The 21,741-nt window shown below is 31.1% G+C and overlaps 1 protein-coding gene across 1 annotated transcript; it reads right to left on the bottom strand.

Moving 5' to 3' along the window:
- Positions 1–6,867: 6,867 nt before the first annotated feature.
- LOC124839411 (uncharacterized) lies at positions 6,868–8,830 on the bottom strand. The gene is made up of 3 exons (XM_047315226.2): positions 8,072–8,830; positions 7,786–7,981; positions 6,868–7,692 (listed from the first exon to the last, which is right to left on the bottom strand). Exons 1-3 carry the CDS (start codon positions 8,420–8,422, stop codon positions 7,118–7,120), a joined length of 1,122 nt encoding a protein of 373 aa, XP_047171182.2. The 5' UTR covers positions 8,423–8,830; the 3' UTR covers positions 6,868–7,117.
- Positions 8,831–21,741: the final 12,911 nt, after the last annotated feature.

The following is a 21,741-nucleotide window of genomic DNA, read 5'->3' as shown; positions in this document are numbered from 1 at the left end:
ACACCATATAATGAAATATTACTAACTTCAATTTATAATATTAAACTTTTTAATTTAAAATATATAAAAAAATTAGAAAGTAATCCATCAAATATTATAAAATGCACATAGTTAACACTATCTATAAAAATTAAATAGATAATAATAAATAAAAAGAAATTAAGAAGAATATACAAGTGTATTAAAACAGAAAAGTAGTAATAAATTATAAATTAATTTATAACATAGTTAATAAGCTATTATATATCTTATCATTGTGAAAGATATTCTTAATTAGAAACATTCCATCTATATGTAAACTATTCAATTCTCTAATTTCTATGAGAAGTTTTTGATAAAAGGCAATAAAAAGTAAATGATTCTATAATATTTTATGATTAAAGCAAAAACTAAAATCCTTAAATTCATCACAAGATAATGGTATTATTAACTTAGTCAACTAACCCATTCATCCCTCCAATAATTTAGATATGCTTTTGATTTTATTGCTGAGCACTTTATTCGATCATATACTTATGTCAATCAAGTCATGGAGAAAATATCTCTGGCTGAATATAGTAAAATCATTATAATAATTTCAATATATTTTTGTTATATAATTTTTATTATTTTTAAAATACCCCACATATTATTAAATAAATTCAATATATCATATATTAGTAAATTGAAAATATCTTTTTATTTAAACTTATTTTAATTTGTAATTAAATTAAACAATGAATAGCATATAGTCTGACACAAACTGAACCACGTAGAAAAGTTTGTACCACTCAAAATAGATTTCAACATATATAAATGCGTATTTAAATTTGTTCAATTATTTTAATGTTTAAATCATATTTTTCTCTATCTAATCAAAGTTAATTGGTAGCTTAATTTAAGTGTAATAATATTTGGTAACTATATTATTTTGGAATTTAATTCAATGCTATAACATTATTTTAACTTGTAATTTCATCATTGATAATAACATGTTTAGAGTTTTGTTGAAAGTAACCAATTTTTTATAAAAACAACGAACTTGATATTTTACTTTGATACTTCATTACGTCATATTTTCAAGTCCAACATTAATTCAAAATAAAATTCAAAAAAAATATTTATACAAAGAATCCAACAAATATATTAACTCAAGTATTCTAACAAGACTTGTTTAATTTTGCTAACCTAATTTATTAATATAATCTATTTAACTAATATTTGATAAATTAGATAAGGTGTCACGGTATCACTATTAAATCGTTAATTATTATATATGATAAGTTATTATATTTGTCGAAATTAGTTTATATATTTTTTATATTATTAATTTTATTATATGAGTCACAAAATTTATAAACTCTTCAAATATATATATATATATAATATCTTACCAGAAAATATACGTTCACTTATATTCATTGTATCCTACTTTAAATATTTCAAACTTTCTTAATGACTTCAACATCGTAAAGTCTTTTGCAAATAAATTTCTTCTTGCTTCCCAATCCTTAGGAGTATACATCAAAGTTTTTCAATCCACTCAAATCTTGTTACTTTTTAGAATATTCATGCTTAGAATCATGTGACTAATCGAGTCCAACCTAGTGGCGGTCCTTCAAAATCAAATCCAAATGCTAACAAACTCAAAGGCATAAAAGGGTCACCTCATCTTGAATCCAGATATATATAAGATCCCTAATGGGGAAACCATTGTGCCTTTTGGTCGTTAGTGTAGGCTACTCAACCCACGTTGCAAAGGTATGTCCTTCTACTCTTTATTGCCTTCTTCTACCTTTTAGAAACCATCATGGTGACCCTAGGAGAAGCCATCACAAGAGGGGTGACAGAGAGGGGATCCATTGAGGAAACCCTCTCGTCAAAAAGAGGAGGAGAATTGGGCTCATAGGAGTGATATCTCTCTCCAAGATAGAGCGACGACAACCATAACCAATATCAGAGGAGGAAGATGAAGACATACCAATTATCAAAGCAAATGCAGGAACGAAAAGAAAGGCTTAAAGGAAACAAGGGCGACTCACATAAGCAAACAAAGAAGATGTACAACATGCGGGGAAAGAAATGCCAAAGGTGCAAAAAAGATTATGAAGAAACAAAGTATAAAAGCAAAGAATTCAAAGTGAAATGAATGTTAGTCAAGCATCATTTCCCTCTCAACTATGAATAACTTTTGATGTTTCATTCTTTGAGTTCAACTATTGTGATGTAGCCATGTTAGCCACGATCAGAACCATTTAATTGAAGGACTTTTTTACACCTCAAGGTAATCAATGTGATGTTTTAGAAAAACTCTTCATTAATGCTCTACATTTACCAATAAAATTATCATTAACCAAGCAATACAAGCACCAGAGCATGACTAAGCCGACAACACCCAACAAAGTCTGACCAAAGTAACAACATTAAGCACAAGTCTGCCTAAACTAACACTAGAGTCTGCCTAAGTCAGCAACACAAAATGAAGTGCGTTTAAGTCGACAACACCAAGCAAAGTCTACCTAAGTCAGTAGTACTTATACAATAGAGACATCTAAGGTAAGGCAACAACAAAGTCTAGCCAATCCACTCGCATGGTTAAAGACAACTACTTACAACTCCACCTAATGGTCGACCCATTTGCAAAACCCTAAAAGTCAACCATTGGTCGGCCAAAAGGCTAATCATAATCACAACAAGCACTTCCCACACAATGATCAAACTCCCAAGACGGGGAGCTTATGTACATACCTGTCCTAAAAACTATGCTAAATCATATGGACCAACAAGACACATTCAACTTTGCTAATTTAAAGTGATTAAAGAATATTCTAAAATATATTTGTTGGTGCAAATATTCATATATTAACAACATATGTAACCAAATATCTGTAGTCTGATTACATCATAATATTTATTAATATTATATATTTACAAAATATTTGATAAATCAGGTAAAGTGTCACATTATCATTATTATTTCGTTGTGTATACAATAAATCATTATATTTGTCGATAATACTTAATATTTTTTTTTATATTACTAATTTTATTGCATAAGTCACATTGTCCATAAACCATATAAATACATATAGTATTTCACCAATAAGTACTCATTCATTCATATTAATTATTTCTTATCTAAAAAAGTCAAACTCTTTTATTAATTTGAGCATCGAATAATTTTTAAAATATTATAAGTCATAAAATTCTAACCAATAAAATATACTTTATTCGTATTATACTTTTAAAAATAAAAATACATATTATTTTTGAAAGAAAATAAATTAATCACAATGCAATTTCCTTTTAGTTCATTGTGTTATCATGAATTAATTACCATCTCTTACTAAATATTTAAAATGAAAATTTATCTATATAGTGAAGATTTCTTTTATTGCATCAATGGATTATGATGATGTATTTTTCTCTTTAAATTTACATATATTAATATGTAGAAGAAAAAAATTAAATTATATTTTTTTAATAAATAGTTTTAGTATATAAATATCATCCTATTACTTTTTTAAATATGATAAAAGAAAAATTTGGAATACAAAATTTCAATTTCAATAATTTATGTAAATTTGGTTAATAGTTATATGAATTAAACAGGAATCTTTAAGAATTGTAGGTGTCTTTAGTAGAATACTTCAATATGCTAATTCTTTATAATGAAGGAAAAATTATTTAAGAATAAGATATGTATAAACAATTACGTAAGCACCAATTAAGGTCTACGGTATTCGATGTAAGCAACTATTATTGACAAATTAATTATCTGAATTTGTGTACGGCCTTTGATGTAAGTAACGTATTTTTGATAAATTAGTTATCTGGATTCGTATAATAATGTGTTTGCTTCACGCAATAAATTAATGTACAAGAATTCCCTTCTTACAAGCAATTTTTTGGAACATGTCTTCTCCTTTATATTTGTACAAATCCTTCATTCCAAGTTTTCTTTATACCAAATTAACTTACTACTTTTAGATCTAAACTAATTATGTACTTTTCCAATTTTAATACAATGCACTTTATTATTAAATATTTTCAAATACTTGTTTCGTAGATAAATACAATGTGAAATATTAAAGAAATTTAAATAAAAATTAATAATAAAAATAATGATAAAACTAATTTAAAATAAATGAATGTAAATCTCATTTCCTACTTGTATTTTGTTGTATCAAAATTATTGTTGAAATCCATTTTAACAAAATTTGGTGCTAATTAAATTTAAAGGTGATTTTGAAAATAAAAATTATAAAATAGTGAGAATGAATAATAAAAGGCTTAATTACCGACTTAGTCCCCATATTAGGAGGTAATTTTCTGTTTAGTACCCAGTTTTAAAAATGTAGGCATTTGGTACCTATGTTTTGAAATTTGTATCAATTCAATCTTATCCAGTTAACGGCGTTATAATTGATGCGAGAAATTAAGGACGTTAATGAAGATGCATTCAAACATTTGATAGCTATTCCACCCAGCTGGATAAGATTGAATTTATACAAATTTCAAAACATAGATACCAAATGTCTACATTTTTAAAACTGGGTACTAAACAGAAAATTACCTCCTAACATGAGGACTAAGTAGGTAATTAAGCCATAATAAAAAGTGTATTTGAAAGAATGATTCATAATGATAATTATACATAGCTATGATAAGAGAAGATGCATTATGGATGATGGATGTGAGAGTGGATCCACATCCATATGGTATGATGTTATGATATGGTATGATGATATGAGTGGCAATAAAGAAAGAAAAGAGGAGCTTGTGAGAACAAAGGAGACATGTCAAATCAACATAGGATAAAGGCTTTTCACTTTGTTTTCTTTTTCCTCAAACTCCCACTGCTTCTCTCTCCCAAACTCTTCTCCAGGTTAGGCACCATAAATAAATATTTTTAGTATTTAAAATTAATAAAAAGATATATTTTGATGTATAAAATATTAAAAAATTGCATAATAATTAAGAGAAAGTAAAGAAGAAAGGGTGGTATATATTTCGTGTGGGTTGGGCAAAGGGTTGTAAAAAAATAAAAAATCCACTTCCTAAGTAACCTTTCTCTATCGAATGGGCTACAACCAAACAAACCAACATTAAACTAAAAATTAAAACCCATTCTTATGTTAGAGGTTAGGTGTGGGGTTGCTTTCATCACCCTATTTATCAGTTTATGTCTATTTATTATTGCAAACTTTAAAAAATACATTTTTTTCTTTTAATTTTCAATGGTGATGTTTATTGTTTTTAAAAGTTTTGAAGGCAGAAGGAAAAGGACCCTATTTTTTGCTCTGACAGGAGAGCTTTGTGATGGGCCCACTCGCTTTATAAATGAGTTTTGCAATATTAGTAATATCATAAATAAATGCCTATTTTCTTCAAATATTATATACTGCAGTTGGGCATCGCAATGGATTACTGGGGCCCACTGCAATCATTGTGAATTATTTATGTTTAGTTCACAAGAGTCTCCTAAATTCCTAATCCTATCATGAGAGAAAGAAATAAACATACAAGCTATCTCAACTTATGAAAATTAAATAATAATTTACAAAATAATAACTGGTTAAATTATCTGGTTATTACTCTTTGAATTTATAGAAAGATATAACATTGATAAATTCTCCGTCTTATGTGAGTTATCTTATATTTTGTATTCTCTATTTTTATAACTTGTTGTATACTTTCTTTTTTATTACTATATAGAAATATATTTCTCCTTTCTGATTAATATGTGCCCAAAGTCAAGTCACAGTGACCACAATCAAATTTTTCATTAGTCAAAGTAACTGCTCACCTAATCTGAGTTTCCTTTTCTTTTTGTTTTTTTACAGAAACTGTGGATTCAAAAAACAATTCCAAAATATATTTTTCCTATTTCTTAATTATTGAAAAATTTGAAAAACTTTTTAAAATTTTAAGGTATTAAACATAGTATTTATTTATTTTTTTGTTGGTAGTGGCTTGTAGTATGTATGAGTAACAGTATCGGAAATAATTAGGCATATTCTGTCAGGTTTCATTTAAAGGGCATTGCTTGGTGAGAGAAAGGAGCAGAGATTTTCACTTTTTCACTTTTCCTCTTTTGCTTTTGATGTACTCCAAAAGATTTTAAGATAAAATAAATAAGAAGAAAGAAAATTATTTTTAATGTACCAAATGCAATAATAATAATAATAATAATAATAATAATTTACCCTCTCTGTCTCTTCTCCTTCAACTGATTTCTTCACGAGTTCCCAATCCTCACGAAATTCGAGATGCCACGACCCTTCTTCCTTCTTCTGCTGCTCCATCCTGCGTTTTCAGCATTCCACAGTCACTATAAATTATTTTTATATAATCTAATCCATATAATATAATTATTAAGTATGATACCAGTAGTTTACACATATTCAATGCTTCTTCATCTTTATCCATTCCAGAGTTCAATGGATATTAGAGAAAATTAGAAGAATAAAAAGGAGGAGTTAGTTGAAGTCCTTAATCAAGTGTTCATGAAAAGATGAGAAAATTTAAGATAGCAAAGTTTCATACTTCCTTGTCTCCTTTCAAGGGACCAGAACGTTGTGAGTAGTAGCACGATGCCAAAAAAAATTTTGAAAGTTGCTGGGTCGTGTAACTTGTAACCTCTCTCTGCACTTTCTCAATCATGATGAACCAAAACCAACACTCACAGAAAAATTAAAAAAATAAAATAAAAAGAGAAAAAGTGGTTTCTGTTCAAAACAAATAAAAAAGAAAGAAAGAAAATTCTGATCATAGCAGAAGCATAGTACTGACATTTGGGAAATCGAAGCAAAAGAATCTCTCGGCGCCATGCATGCATCCTCAGGTGGTTTTTCTTTTCTTTTTCAGTTTTATGAACTTTAGAAAAATTTTAATTTCAGCTTTTGATTTTATTACAGATGATATTGCTGTGGCAGCAGCTTCTTACACTTACATGGTGCGAACCAAAAATAAAATAACAAAAAGTTACTTCTTACAAATTTTCCCTTGATAACAAAAGAAGGGAAAACAAAAATACTTCATAAAAAAGGGAGCCTCATCCGATATTTTCTCTTTTATATTTTAATTTTTTAATTTCGGAACTAAAAAAAAAAAAGAAAAATAACAAAAAAGATTTCTATGGTTTGTCCTTGAGAAGAGAGGCCAATCCGGTAACCACCTTGGTCCCTCTCTCGACGCTCTTCGGCTTCACCGCTGGCGGTTGCCACGCCGTGGTAGGTGATGGCGACTCCGCCTTCTCCTTGCCGGAATCAGCCTCGGACTCGGACTCGGTCTCGTTCTTCGGCGGTGACTCGCTGAAGATCAGCTCCAACTCACCGCAATCGCTCTCCCTCGACGCTGCATCACCGGAGTACATTGTTTCCGGTGGAGCTACGGCGACTTGCACGGAGGAGGACGGGGGTTGCTTCTCCCTAACGCTGGACGGAGAGAGCCACTTTGCGAGCATGTAATCGCGCTTCCTCCAGGGCGGAACGTGCATTCCTTTCTTCTTCAAACTCTGCTTTGCCGCTTCGGAGACAATCGCCACGATCTGCTTCAGTCTCTCAGATTTTCCAACGAAGATGAACGGCAGCGATTGAAGAATTGCCTTGTAACTTCCCGTGGATCTCGCCACCTCAAACTCGGATCGAAAATCGACATCCACGATCAACCGCTCACCTTCCACAATCGCATCTATGAATTCATATTCACCTAAACCAAAGACGCAAACACACTCAGTCGGCCAAATTCAAATTCAACTCCAAATCCAAACTCAAATTGAAATTCACAGTAAATTAACAGTACCAGCAGGACACGACGAAGTTTTCTCCCATTTCGATTTGCAGATGGAAGAATCGTAACCGAGAGCGGAGGAAAGTGCTTCCGCGACTACCTTTATCAGATCGTCTTTCCTCTTAAACAACTTGCCGTTTTTCTCCACGATTCTAGCCACGTCAGCTAACAGGTTCCTCTCGCCTACACTCGCGCAGGGGATCAAAGTCTGCTCATCACAAAATCAAAATTGTCATAAATCAAAGAAACTGTGATAAATTAAAATAAAATTGGACTATAATTGAGATTGATTATCCACCTTGAGAGATTCAGCGGCGTCGGTACTGGATGATTCTGGTGGCGGTGCACCAAAGAGATCGAAATCGTCTTCGTCGGAGCTATTTGCGTTGAAGCAGTTGCAGCGGTTGCGACCGCATTTCGGTGCCGGAGGTTGTTCCTCCATGAAATTCTGCACCATTTTCGCCAAGCACACCGAGCTCGGTTCGAACTCTGTTGCTACATCTTTGTTGTTCTTCGGTAACTGACGGTCAAAGACGAACAACCGTTTCAGACGCGACTTCAACACTGACTCGTTCCGAACCACCACCGCGTCCTTCACCTTCTCGGAATCGATGTCGATTGCAATCGGTTGAACCTTCATCGGAGCCATGCGTTTCTTCTGCTACTCTGTTTTTCAGAGCTTCTAATAATTTTTTTCTCCAAAAAACAAAAACCAAACCCTATTCAACACACATTCACCCTTCTAACTTCCTACACCAGTCAATAATAAGTCACGGATTGGGCGTGTTCTTCATGAGAGAGGACAGGTTAAAAGAAAAAAAAAAGAAAAAGAAATTTTAATTCGTAATTGTGTATGTACGGTTTTCTTTTCTTCTAGGCTACGAGAGTGAAGGTTTCAAGGTGAGGGTTTTCATGAAACACGTGGCGACGGTGGTCGGAGAGACGAGCAGTGGTTATCGAAGGGGAGCTTTGCGTCGCCGGAGTGTTCATTCTCCGGCGGTGAAGAAGAAGAAAGGTTTTAATACTTTTTTTTAGTTTTTTCTTTTTGTGTGTTTGAAATTGTTCTGGATTAGGTGACTTGGTGGGATTGGATTTTATAACGAGTCAAGGTTGCTGACATGGACATTCTCAGGCCACGTGTTCCCGACGTGGCACCAGTCGTTTGGACCATGAAGTTTGATAACCGCACCCAGTGTGCACGGAAAGGTTTCTCGACCGAACGACGCGTGGTACGAATGATTGCCTCAACTGAGCCTGTGAAGTTACCGTTCAGCCCTTGACTGTAAGAAAAAACACCCACTTTCATTCATTCATTAACTGATTGATTAATCATGCTACTTTTTTTTCAAAAGAAATTAAAATTATATAATTTTTAAAGAGAAAAAGAAAAGCTAATGATGCGTGAGAGTGGAGAGATGGAGATCTTTATGGCGTGTATGTGAAGTCCATGCTGTCATAGATGTTTGCGCCTAAAGTTTTCGACACGTGTCCATGAAAAATAGTTATATACTATATTTTTTATTTATATATCCATATACAATTAAATAATTGTAATTAAATAATTGTAATTAATGATTAGAAGGCATCAAATTTATTCATGTCACTGGCATACTATATAACATACATAATACTTATATTATAAAAAAAAAACTATTAGAGTAATGGTCGGACATGTATAAACGATCCAACATAATAGATAATCATGAAGCTAAAATAAATTTAAGATCTATTTGATATGTTATGAGCAAAGATTGAACGATTTATCCCAAAAATATTCTTACTAAAAAGATATTAAAAAGCAGGTTTACATATAAGTATTAGTTAGTGTTATGGATTGAGGTTGGACTGTGATTAAGGTTTGATTAATCTTAGCTCACTTTAAAAACTATAAATAGAGCTTGGTAAGAGGTAAGTGGTCGCATTTACTGTACATTTAAAACTATTCTTCTGACCCTGTATGAACTATTTCCTCACTTAAGCATTAAAGTGTCTATGGCAGATACTTGAACGATTTTGGAAGAAAATTATTAAAGTATGTATAATAGTTACTTGAACCTACATCCAAAACTATGTTAATAATATATTTTATTTTATCTCTTCTTTTTAGCATCATTTATCTTAAGTGATATAGAAGAAGAAAGATAAAAATTGGTACAAATAATAATATATATAGTCAATGTTATTTAAATTTTTTATTTCCTTAATATTCATAATATAAGTACAAGGTAAGGTCTTAGAATATATTTAAATTTTTATAAATGAGAGTTTAAATAAATGTGGTTTCATTAATATTTATATGATTTATAAATATATTGTGCTTTGTTTACATTAATTTAGTTTATATTATTTTTCTTATAAGGCATTTGCTATGGCTATATATAGTTATATGATACAATTCATGAAGTTCATAACATGAATACGAGGAAACAAAGTATGAATTCTAAAGAAGAGACCAAAAATTTGTTATAATGTGGAATTGAAGCATACCCTTTGTTTTAACATGTTATAGGATGATTAAAAGAGTTTCCTTTACCCATGATGATATTTTGTTGCAGGAATGATGATAAAACCTACACATTGATGCCCTAATGGACTTCATTGATGCTGCAATGATAGTGTAGGTAGATTATGCGTCATTTTAGCAGTGTGGAGATTTCAAATTTTCATGAGCATGGAAAGTTTAGGTTGAAATGATGGAAGGGTTTGTCGTATGTGAGAGTTAAAATGGTGAAAACAAGAGTTATTACAGACCAGGATTGAAGATGACTCTACCATTGTACAATGTCGTGTCAATTTCTCATCATATTTTTTCACAGACTCATCTCTTCAGTACAAATAATATATCATTTTTATAAGTAACATAACATAATTCACTTAATGTGAATTGGGGAACAAGAATTCAATGAATCTTTTATGAAAGAAAAAAAAAGGGAAAAGTGAGAAAAAGATGAAAGGGATATTTCATTTACCTTGCATTTGGTTTGGCCAAAAGAATAAGAAAAATGAAGAGGATATGATAAAGAATTATGAAGTTGAGCTTCGTCAGTTTTCATCATTTGAATCTCTCACTTTCTCGTTTTGTTTAGGAAATGAAAAAAAAATTAAAAATTTTAAAAAGTAAATTTTAAATCGAATTTAATATAATAAAATTAATTTTTAAAATGAGATTTAGTTTAACTTAAAATTTATTATAAGAGTATAATAAATCAAAATATATTAGAGAGAAGTTTATTGTTTGTTGAGTTCTTTTGTTGTTATTTGATTATTTATTAATGTTTAGTTTTATTTTCAATATGTGTATATTTGTGTTGAAAATTTTATGTCAACTAAAAATAAGACCAATTTAAGTATACAAGTGAATGTAAATCTCATCTTACAAATCAAATCAATTCGGTGAGATTAAATTAAATTTAAAATTCACTTATTAATAGCGTCATAAGATAACGTATTAAAAGTTTTACATCAACTTAAATCAATTTATAATATATAATACAAACCTTACTAATTAGTTTTTAGAATTGAATTAGACTGAATGATAAAAAAAAGATAAAGTTTTGTGTTAAATGAAAGAAGAATTTAGCATAAACATGAAAAATGTAATGAAAGATATGCTCCATTGTAATTTATCAGCAAAACTTATGTGGCCCAGCATTCATTGGTAACATCAAAGAACAATGTTGTTTTTGTTTATGGGATTTTTTTGTGTACTACTATGGTCTGTAGCTGCAATCACAATGTCCCTTTTCCGAACCTTAACATTTCACCTTCTTCATCTTCAGCTCATTGTCTGTGCTACTTCATTCTTCAACTTGAGTTTTGGTGCGAACCATTTTCTTCCTTTCGCACATCAAATTAATATTTACATCAAACAAACCCTATGATCGTACAAACTGCATATGCAGGGTGGACCAAACCTAAAGAACCTCACTTTATAACAAAATATTTTCAATAATTTTTAACAATAAAAGTAATAATTTTAGGATAAAAAATGTGTAAGGACCTAGAAAATAGAGTATTATAGAACATATAAGTGTATTAAAATAACGAGACAGATTATTTAACTTTAAAATCATCTTATACTATAAATAAAATTTTATAAACACTTCTCATTGTTCTAAGAACACCTTATCTCTCTAGAACTCTATTCCTCAAAGTTTTCTGACTTCTCTCTACAATCTCTCACTGTTAAGTTATCTGTTCGACGATCAGGAGGTACCTAGGCGATCCTGGCGTTGAAGGCTTCGTTTTGGACCGATCAATTTCTTGTTCTTCAGCTGGTAAGTTGTTTCCATTGTTATTCGTACCTTTTTGGACTGTGAACATGCATCGTTTATGCTTTGCATGTGGTTAGCAGTTTCCTCCTTCACTTTCTAGTTAAATTCAAGCTCTAAGAGTTGTTTTCTATCACCAATTGGTGAGTCGTAGGTTTCTGTTGAGTTTCCTTGCATTGTAAGGCATTGTCAGAGTATCTCTGTGAGTTAGGCTGATAATCTCTAAGGTAAGGGGAGCTAGAAACTTTATCTCAATTGGTTGTATGATATGTATGTATGATAAATTCTGAATTAGTATGTTGTTTTGGGACACTGTTTGTATGCTGAGTAGATTGAATAGTATGTACTGGAATGTTTAATGTATGAAACTGTATTGTGATGTTTATGAATTGAGTTGGATGAATTTATCAGTGGTGATTTAACTGGTTGGAGGTATTTTGTGTGAGAAACCTGTTATGGTAGGGTTTAGATAAAAAGTGAAGTGAATTGAGCTTGTTTAGTGTAATTTAGAGGAAGTGAGGTAGTGAATTTGAGCATTAGAGGTCAAGTGATGTTATGGTATGTTGGGGCAGTTTAGATAAGTCATATGTGACTTGTTTGAGTCATCAAATTGGTCAAAATCAAGTTCAAAGTGGTAAATTGGAATTTGGGTCTCTAAGTTGAGGAAATTGAGGTTTTAGAGTAGGATTTGATGCATAAACACTTTAGATTGATGTTAGGAAGGTTTAGAATCACATAGTCAAGTTTAATTAAGTTTGTACAACAATCTATGAGTGTTAGAAGTTGAGAAAATTGAGTAGAATTGATAAGTTGTGGTTGAGTTGCATAATTATGTTTGCAGATTATGCAGACTCGCTGTGTGAATGAATTCGCATAGCGAGTCACCTTGGCGAGGTGCTCTCTGCCAAGGAATTAGCACAACGAATGGGTGCGCTGTGCGAATGGATTGAGAGGGTTGCTCTCTGTTCGTCAATCCTCATAGCGAATCAAGTCGCTATGCTACTGGTTGGGGTCTGGAACTATTATTCTTTTTATTCGAACAAGGAATGAGTTTCGCTCTGCGAGTGCTTAAGGAGCATGAGCCATTGTTTGAGGTTCTCGCATAGCGAGCTGGGACACTATGCGAGGGGTCTGAGGTCTAATTTAAGTCATGGTTTATTCGCCTAGCGAGTATAATCGTTATGCGAATGGTTTAGAGGGTGTGATCTCTTTTTGAGGATTCGCACAGCGAGCCAAGTCGCTGTGCGAGAGGCCTCTAGTTTCGCTATGTGAATGTGTGCACTATGCGAGGGTTTCAGTTCTAGTTCACTCTTCTTTTGATCTTAGATTGTTTTAAAAGAAACATTGAGTGTTGTATGAAGTAAGTTGAAGTTGTATCATGTAATATCATTAGTTATTGATGTATGCTGTATTTCAAAGTGTAAGTTGGTGGTTTCAAAGTGTAAAGTTCAAAGTATGGTTAATGGACGTAATTCCATGATCCTCAAGGAGAGGAGACATGGTGGTGCCCTATGTTGTGATTCAAAGTGAAATCTCTAGTTGAGATTCAAGTAAGTTTAGAATGAATGCAGGAGCTTAGTCTTGGGGGTTATCCTGAAACTCCAATGGTCTTTCATTCTCAAGTAGAGAGGATTGATCCATGTCGTGAGGAGTAGCAGGAGGTCCTAATCTTGGGTGCTTCCAATATGGCCCAAGGTGAGTGATAACGGACTAACCTCGTGAGTGTGGTAGGGTGAAACCCATTGGCAATGGATTTGCAAAGCAGTAGAAGCCACCACGAGTGCACGACCCGCCATAGCTCGACAATCATTCTAAGTCCGGACAGTCAAAGTCAGTGTGGTATTATGTGTGAAGAGTTTATGTGATGTGAATGAATAGTATGATTGTATGAAGTTAAATAAATTGATGTATGATTAATCTTTGTTTAAACTAGCTTACCTTGTTGTGTGCTTGTATTTTGTATGTTCTGATGTTCTTCTTCTACAATGATCATCCTTTGGATGTGAGCAGCGGAGGAAGAGGTTTCTTTGGAGCAAGCTTTGGATGGAGGTGATGCTGCTGAGTAGTTGGCTTAGTTTAGTAGACGTTTGTGTATAGTTTTGGAGTATTCTTCAGTATGTATATATAAAGTTTAAATTTATAGTTGTTTTTGGATGACTGTAAAGATAACACTTTATATCTTAGATGGATAAGTGTATATTTTACCACTTGTAGTTTCTCTTTAATATAGTTTATACTATATATGTTACAAAATGTAATTATGAAATGATATTTTGTTCTTAATATAAGCATACAAAGTCAAATGGTATTTATGAATTTTTTTCCTTTTCATAATTTGTGTATTAAAATATTAGAATGATAAATTTTAGTTGTGAACTTTGGCTATGGCAATTAAAGAATTGCATGACACAATGAGGCCTAAAGTAATTAAAGCATTAAGTAAGAGTTTTGGAAAGAGACGTGTGCACAGCACATGAATATGGTTAATTAATATCCGAAACATTATTATTTTTTTAATTAAAAAAATAATAATTTAACTGAGAAAGCTTATGAGAGGTAATTTCATGATCTTTGAGTATTATGATGTTGAAAAGGGAAACGGTTGGCAATTAGTGATGCATAATGATGTTGAATGGATTAAGCCCATTGGATTTATTTTTCCATGATGGAAGACATTTGATGCATCTTTAGTGAACATCTTTTGATGATGTCTGCTGAAATTATTGAATTTTCTTTTTCAAAAATCCCATCTTTTGCTCTAAATCTTTCGGGAACATGGGATGGTTATTACCTCCAAACATGAAAATTGCTTTAATTTTGCCATGGCTTTACTTTTTGTGTGACTTGAACAAAAGTGTCACTAATTAAGGAGAGGTCCTACATTTCCTTCAAAAATTACAAATTTCATTTTTTTATATGAATCGAACCATATACAAAGTGACGAACCTTTGAAAAACGATCATAATTATAAAAGAATTTTATATATTTAACCTTGCTTTCACATCATGCCATTAGACCCAATTTCATGGGTTATTTTACTTTGTGAAATAAAATCTCAATTATTATTTATTATTATTATTATTATTTTTCATGGGATTGATTGTAGACCACATTGATATGTGTGGAGTAGAGCGATGACGAATGGCAGAATAGTGAGTGATTGCATTATTAAAAAAATGTTAGTGTTTGTTTGTATCAATTGGTACAAAAGTTGGTGTGTAAAATGAAAATGCCTCATTTTCCTATGTTGATGTATAAAATAAATAACAGATAACGACTCATCAGGACATAAAGGTTATTGAAAATGAAGGCCGTGTTCGACATCATACCTAGTCCTCACCTAAACATTTCTATCTTTTTTTTCTTCTTGTTTTCCTGTGTCAGTGGTAACATAATTATCTCTTGGTGGAATAAAAAAGAATAACGATATTTTTATAATATTTTAATATCATTTACGTATCATTCTGTTATTGATCATATTGATATTTATGATTATTATTATTATGAAAACGTACACGTTTTCTTATAACACAGTTATAAAATAATTTTATGTAATTAAATTGAGAGGAGGTGGGGACCTAATAATTGGCAGTGTAGAAGCTGTTACTCTTGTGCATTTCCAATGTGTGGCAATCTCACAGCCAGAGGTTTCTCTTCTATCATTATCCAAAAACATTTAATTTTCTCAATTATTTTAGTAACATGTTCTTTTTTCTGATGTTCATATTTGCTGCATTTCATAATAAATGTGTGGTTTCGATCTTCTTTTATGGCTCTCATTCTCAAATAAATTCCAATAACAAACATATTTTCTTTAAAAAAATTCAAAATATGATCATTTATCGTTTCAGTGAGAAAAAGTGCTTCAAAATCTTCATCGAATTTTAGGCATTGTAAAAGATCCCTTATTTCGTTCTTGTTTAAGTCATTTCTTTAAATTATTATTTGAAACATGTTTTTTATTATATTGCATAACATAACAACTATAGAGCTAAATGTAATGCAATGTTTTGTTCAAAATAATTTCAAAGTGGTCCTAAAAACGGGCCATGAACGCCATATTAATATGATGAGCCTAATATTGGCCCAAGAATGCCAACTAGTACGATGGGCCTAACAATAGGAGTTTGTACTATTACAGTTCAATGGGAGCTTCTTCCTGTATCCCATTATTTTCTTCTTGCACCTCCAACTTTAGTTGCCTTTCACATTTTGCCCCTACAACAAATTATATATTAAGTAATTAAATCATACAAACACAAATAAAATTTCAATCTCTGGTGACCAAACACAACTTCAAAATCTCGAAACCTGAATTTCACTTGAATCTCGAATTCTGGTATATACATAAATAAAACTAAATTTCAAAATTTAGAGAATATACATCATTCACATAACTGGATTTCAAAATTCCATACCAGATTTCAAAACCTCAAATAATTTCACATTGCTTTGTTACTTATAAACATACTTTTAAAAATTATATGTTTTGTCTTGTAAACATGTATGCATTGAAACATTATTAAATTGTGTAGATTTTATTGTCTAATTGTCATTATCAATTTTGTATTGAAACGTTAATGTTTATGTCCAATATATTTGTATGATAAGAGAATGCTTTCCAATGTACTGAAATCTGTCATGGATATATCTATAATATATCTTATCCACAATACTTTTATCAATGTATTCCATTCATTGGTATTATGTTGGAAAACATCAATTATGAATGAATTTTTGTAATTTTCAACGGATATTATCAATCAATAAATTCAATATTTTTTATAGTGTGTGAAATGAGATGGATATGTAGATTTCTATTCTTATGTGTATACTCAATTGAAAATATCATCAATTACCCATCCTTATATCTATATCTAACTAATTTAGGAATTTCTTAAATTTCTCGCCAAAACAGAAACGAATTTGAAAAACATCCACACATACAAATTTTGTCTTCCTTATTATTATCCATGTCTCGAAATACTTACATGAAAAATTATAGTAAAAAATATCATATTACAAAATATTAAATATAAAAATAATACATAAACTTAAACTTAAATAAAAAAATTCAGAGGTTTATCTATCTCATCCTTAGATATTACATATGGTACAAAAATCCATAAATTTGTATGTCCTAATATTCATAAATACTATATAGATGTAAATCCTTACACAATACACAAACTTAAATAATAAATAAGATGTAAATTTAATATCCTATTCTTCCATGCAATATAAAAATTTGCAATTGATAATATATACTAAATAAATAATAAAGTTTAATGTATTCCATTTTAATAATATAATATTACTAAAATAAAATATTACATATATGATGATAGAATCACTAATTGAATGAAAACAAAGGTAACATCTACACCTGTAGAATCATTCGACTTTCCATCTGTTTCACACTCTCTTTTCGTTTGAGCAATTGAAAAGAACGTCTCTCTAAGTTCACATCATTTCAGTGATCATCCCAAAAGAGCAAACAACACAAAAGCAATGTAAGCTAGAGCACCAAAAGGATATACATACATTTTAAAACAATAACAATATACATCTATATTATGAATCAAGAAACATCTAAAAATAATTCCCATCAACCTTATACTCCAACTTTTCGAATATATGTATTGATGTCAAACTCATGGGGAACCTGCACCCGTGTATGGTGGAGCAACTTGCTCAGAATAATAACCACAACCTCAACCATAACCATAATGTCATGCACTAAGGTTAATTCGTCAAACATCTATGGCCAAAACCAATGACCATAAACTAGGACCTCCTGCTACTCTCCACAACAAAATAACTCATCTTTACTTTAAGAGTGTCAGGATCATTCCCCAATCTAGAAACCCCTACTTCAATACATTAAACAAGATAACAACCTTATAATATATTTCTTTGGAATTCCTTTCTCACATCATACTTAAATCCACAATTCCCATATGTTTTCACCATACTTAATCATGTACATAGCCTCATGTAAACATCATCACACAATCCACATAATCATATACATGTATTTCACATAAACATGGTAAGAAATCACATGAAACCATTCCATATACATCAATATACAAGAATCAGTCCAAAAACAACCACTAAACAACAAAAAAATCCTTTTAAACTCATACTTACAAAAGTAACACTATGCCCTAGAAACTAGCACTCAGTGCTACAACCACTAGAATCCTGGCGCTCAACCCTAGAATCCTGGTGCTCAACCTCAACAACACTGGAAAATGACACTCAAGCGCCATGACAGAGGCGCTCAGCGCCATATCAAAACTTGAAACTTTATTTCTATGACCTGGGGAACTTCCTACACCACTTCAACTAATCCCTTAGACTTTATTGACACTGAGAAACCTCAGAAAAGACCATTCTAACTCAATATGGCCACTTCAAACCAAATCAATTTCTCTAAGCTACCCAAATTCATTTCTACTTTTTCTAATACCAATTTCAATCAACCAAAGGTACAAACAAGTCATAAATGACAGACTCAAATCATCCTTTTTACCCTAAACCTTCTAATTCAAAATCTCACTCATCAAAACCCATAAAACTAGTTACAATTCAAGCCAATTCAACATATCAACTACTAAAGAGTTTTACATCAATTTTCCTACCATTATTAAAGTTCAAATCAGTTTTAAATCACTTAATGATGAACCTAAAAATTCTGTTTTACATTAAACTTACTTCCTTTAAACTTTCACCTATTAAAACCTCTAAATCCCTTTAAAACAACATTGTAAACATGCTAAAATCACTGCCATTCCATTATAAACCACATATAAACCAACTCTCATCCTAATTAAGTTACTAAAGAGCAAATAAACTATCTTAAACCATCAATCATCACATTAAACCTAGATTTCCATAATTCACCCCCTCAAACCTACTAAATCAATTATAAAACATATAATTTTAACCTCTCACTAGCCTTTGCACAATTTAGCCTGTTTCAACCATCATCACAACTTCATAACATGAAATTCATCATCTTAAATACATCCCAAAATATTTAATCATAAACCAATTCTCAAACAAGCACATATGAATAATCATTCACACAATATCAAAATTTGTAAGATAAGTCAATTTAACATACTAGCAAGTACCAAACCTATACAATAAAGATAAATTAAAGTTTAATATCTAACTTCCCTTACCTTATACTGAAATTACCTTACCTTACACTAAAACTATATAACTCTTAGAACACACCCTGCACAAGGAACTCTAAAAACACCAACGAATCACCAAATTATGATAAAAAAAAGTCTTTAGGACCACAAATTGACAAAGAACTAGGAAAAGAACACATTCAAAGAGGTTTTCCTAACATGATCATAGACAATTAATAAGAAAAGAGGATGAAAACTTACTCATTTTATTGAAAAATTGATCGGGTAGAAACGTAAACCTTATTGTCTCTGGTTGTTGTCTCGTGGATCTTAGGTGGATCCTAATAGTCAGATAGATAATTCAAGAATTGAAACTTTAAAGAAAAAATAGAGAATTTTAAAAACATAATTTGTTTTAAGTAATGAAACAAAATATAAACTTGTGTTTATATTCTTTATTAAAATAAAACACAAATGTATATGTATAATGTACTCACCAATTATTATTAATAAAATTTATGAAGTATTCTTTTATAAATTCAAGTGACAAAATAAAATTATTGGTAACAAAATATTAATTATACAATACTATTTAAAAATAAATTATATATATTTTTTATTTAGACATATAAAATTAAAGTTATTTTATAAAATATTTTTTTGAAATTTATATTTTAACAAAATTTATTTAATTTTTTTAAACGAAAAAAATAATTTACATTAATATTTTGTTAATTTTAAAAAAATATATACGCATATATGCGTAGACAATACCCTTTAGAGATACCAGATAAATAATGGACATTTATACCATATAAAAAAGGTTAAAACTATCAAATATGGCTTAAAAGAAAATTTTAAGAGAACTTTATAATATTAATTTTTGAATATATAAATTATAGAAATTTTTTATATTACTTAATAAATTATTAAAAGTGTTTTGTACGGAGAAGACAAATAGAATGAGGTTAATTACTTGATAGGAATGTTTCACTAATTTAAGAAAGGAAGACAAAATAAAATGAAGTTGATTACCTTAATTATAAAAATGTTTCAATAATCTAAAACAGAAAACATAATTTTAAATAAAATAGAACAAAAATTAATTAATTAATAAATTAAAGATGTTAACAAAAACAAAATAAAAAGATATAGATGATTACACCTAGTCAACTATTTCCATCAAATACAGTTTCTTATACTCTTGGATAATGTCGCGATAACTATTCATTTATTAAAGAAAAACAATAATTTCTTATATTGTTGGATAATGTCGCGACAACTATTCATTTATTAAAGAAAAGCAATACAAAATTTACACTTTCGTATTGTATAACTTAATATAAAGAGTGTACACCTACAACAAAATTACAATATAAATTAAAAATACAGAAAACATTTATGTAATATTATTTACGAAAAACACCACTCTGCAGTATATTGGTAGGATATAATATAAATGATAGAATAAATAAAAAACTTAATAACTATTTCTTCATCATACTATCCATGCTTCTGTTCTACCCAAAGATTCTTGGTCCAGTGGGTGGCGTTATATCCGGCGGAGCACTTGGTGGCGGCGGAATCTCCGGCGGCCGCGGTGGATCCACTTCCGGTGGTTGCTTTGGCATCTTTTCAGGCGGCTTTGGCAGTGGAATCTCAATCCCGGGTGGGGCCAGCGGCGGTTTTGGGGCATCCGGTTTGGGATTCGGGTGGCCAGGAGCCGGATCAGTGACTATTTCGGGTGGTACATGCGGGTCGGTTTCCGGGTCACGGGTAGGAATGACGGGTTGCTCACTGGGAAGAGGAGAAGGTTGAACCTTTGGCAGGGAAGGGATCTCGGGTGGGACCCGTTGCGGTTGGGGTATTTCATTGGGTTGTGGGTTGAACATGTTTGTGAGGGAAATTGAGGATGGTGGAGTTTTGGAAGTGAGAAGGGTGTGGGGAGAGAGAGGAAAAACTAGGGTTCTTATTTTGAGGGTTTGTGAGAGAGAGGATGAGATTAATGTAGACATTGACGAAGACATTCTTGTGTTTTTGTTTTGGTCGTGGTTGTTCTCGAATGCTGTATGTTGTTGATTACATGAAATAGTGGAAAATGTTCTTAACTTTGCATGCATGGAGAAACAGATGTAAGTGTTTGAAACACTCCAACGCACACCATGGGATTTCTTTTGCATGTCTTTAAATCGCCACGTGGCAAAGGGAGTCATAGCTGTAATGGTGAGGCAAACAAAAGATGTAAGATGCAACTGTTTTCATCCATCAAGATCAACATTGTTATTACCTTTTTAACCTTTAACAGCTTTCACGTGATTTCATCCGTTGCTTTCATTTTCTTAAACCTAAGCAGCGTACCATGCACGGAAAACGAGAGTCACAGAAAGTAATATATATATTAATAAAAATTTAAGGAGATAAAATGTGAAACTAAAAATAAATTAAAATGAAAAAGAAACTAAATAGGAAGCTTTGGAAAAAGTTTATGGAACACCCTAATAATACGGGGTTGGGTTCCTCGCTTGAAGACAAAGAAAATGTCCCTAACC

The sequence above is a fragment of the Vigna umbellata genome, chromosome 8, assembly GCF_029865625.1.
Source record: "Vigna umbellata cultivar VRB3 chromosome 8, Vumbellata_1.0, whole genome shotgun sequence".
NCBI classification, from domain to species: Eukaryota; Viridiplantae; Streptophyta; class Magnoliopsida; order Fabales; family Fabaceae; genus Vigna; species Vigna umbellata.
Note: the sequence above shows the minus strand (reverse complement) of the source record. Positions and strands in the feature narration are given on the sequence as shown.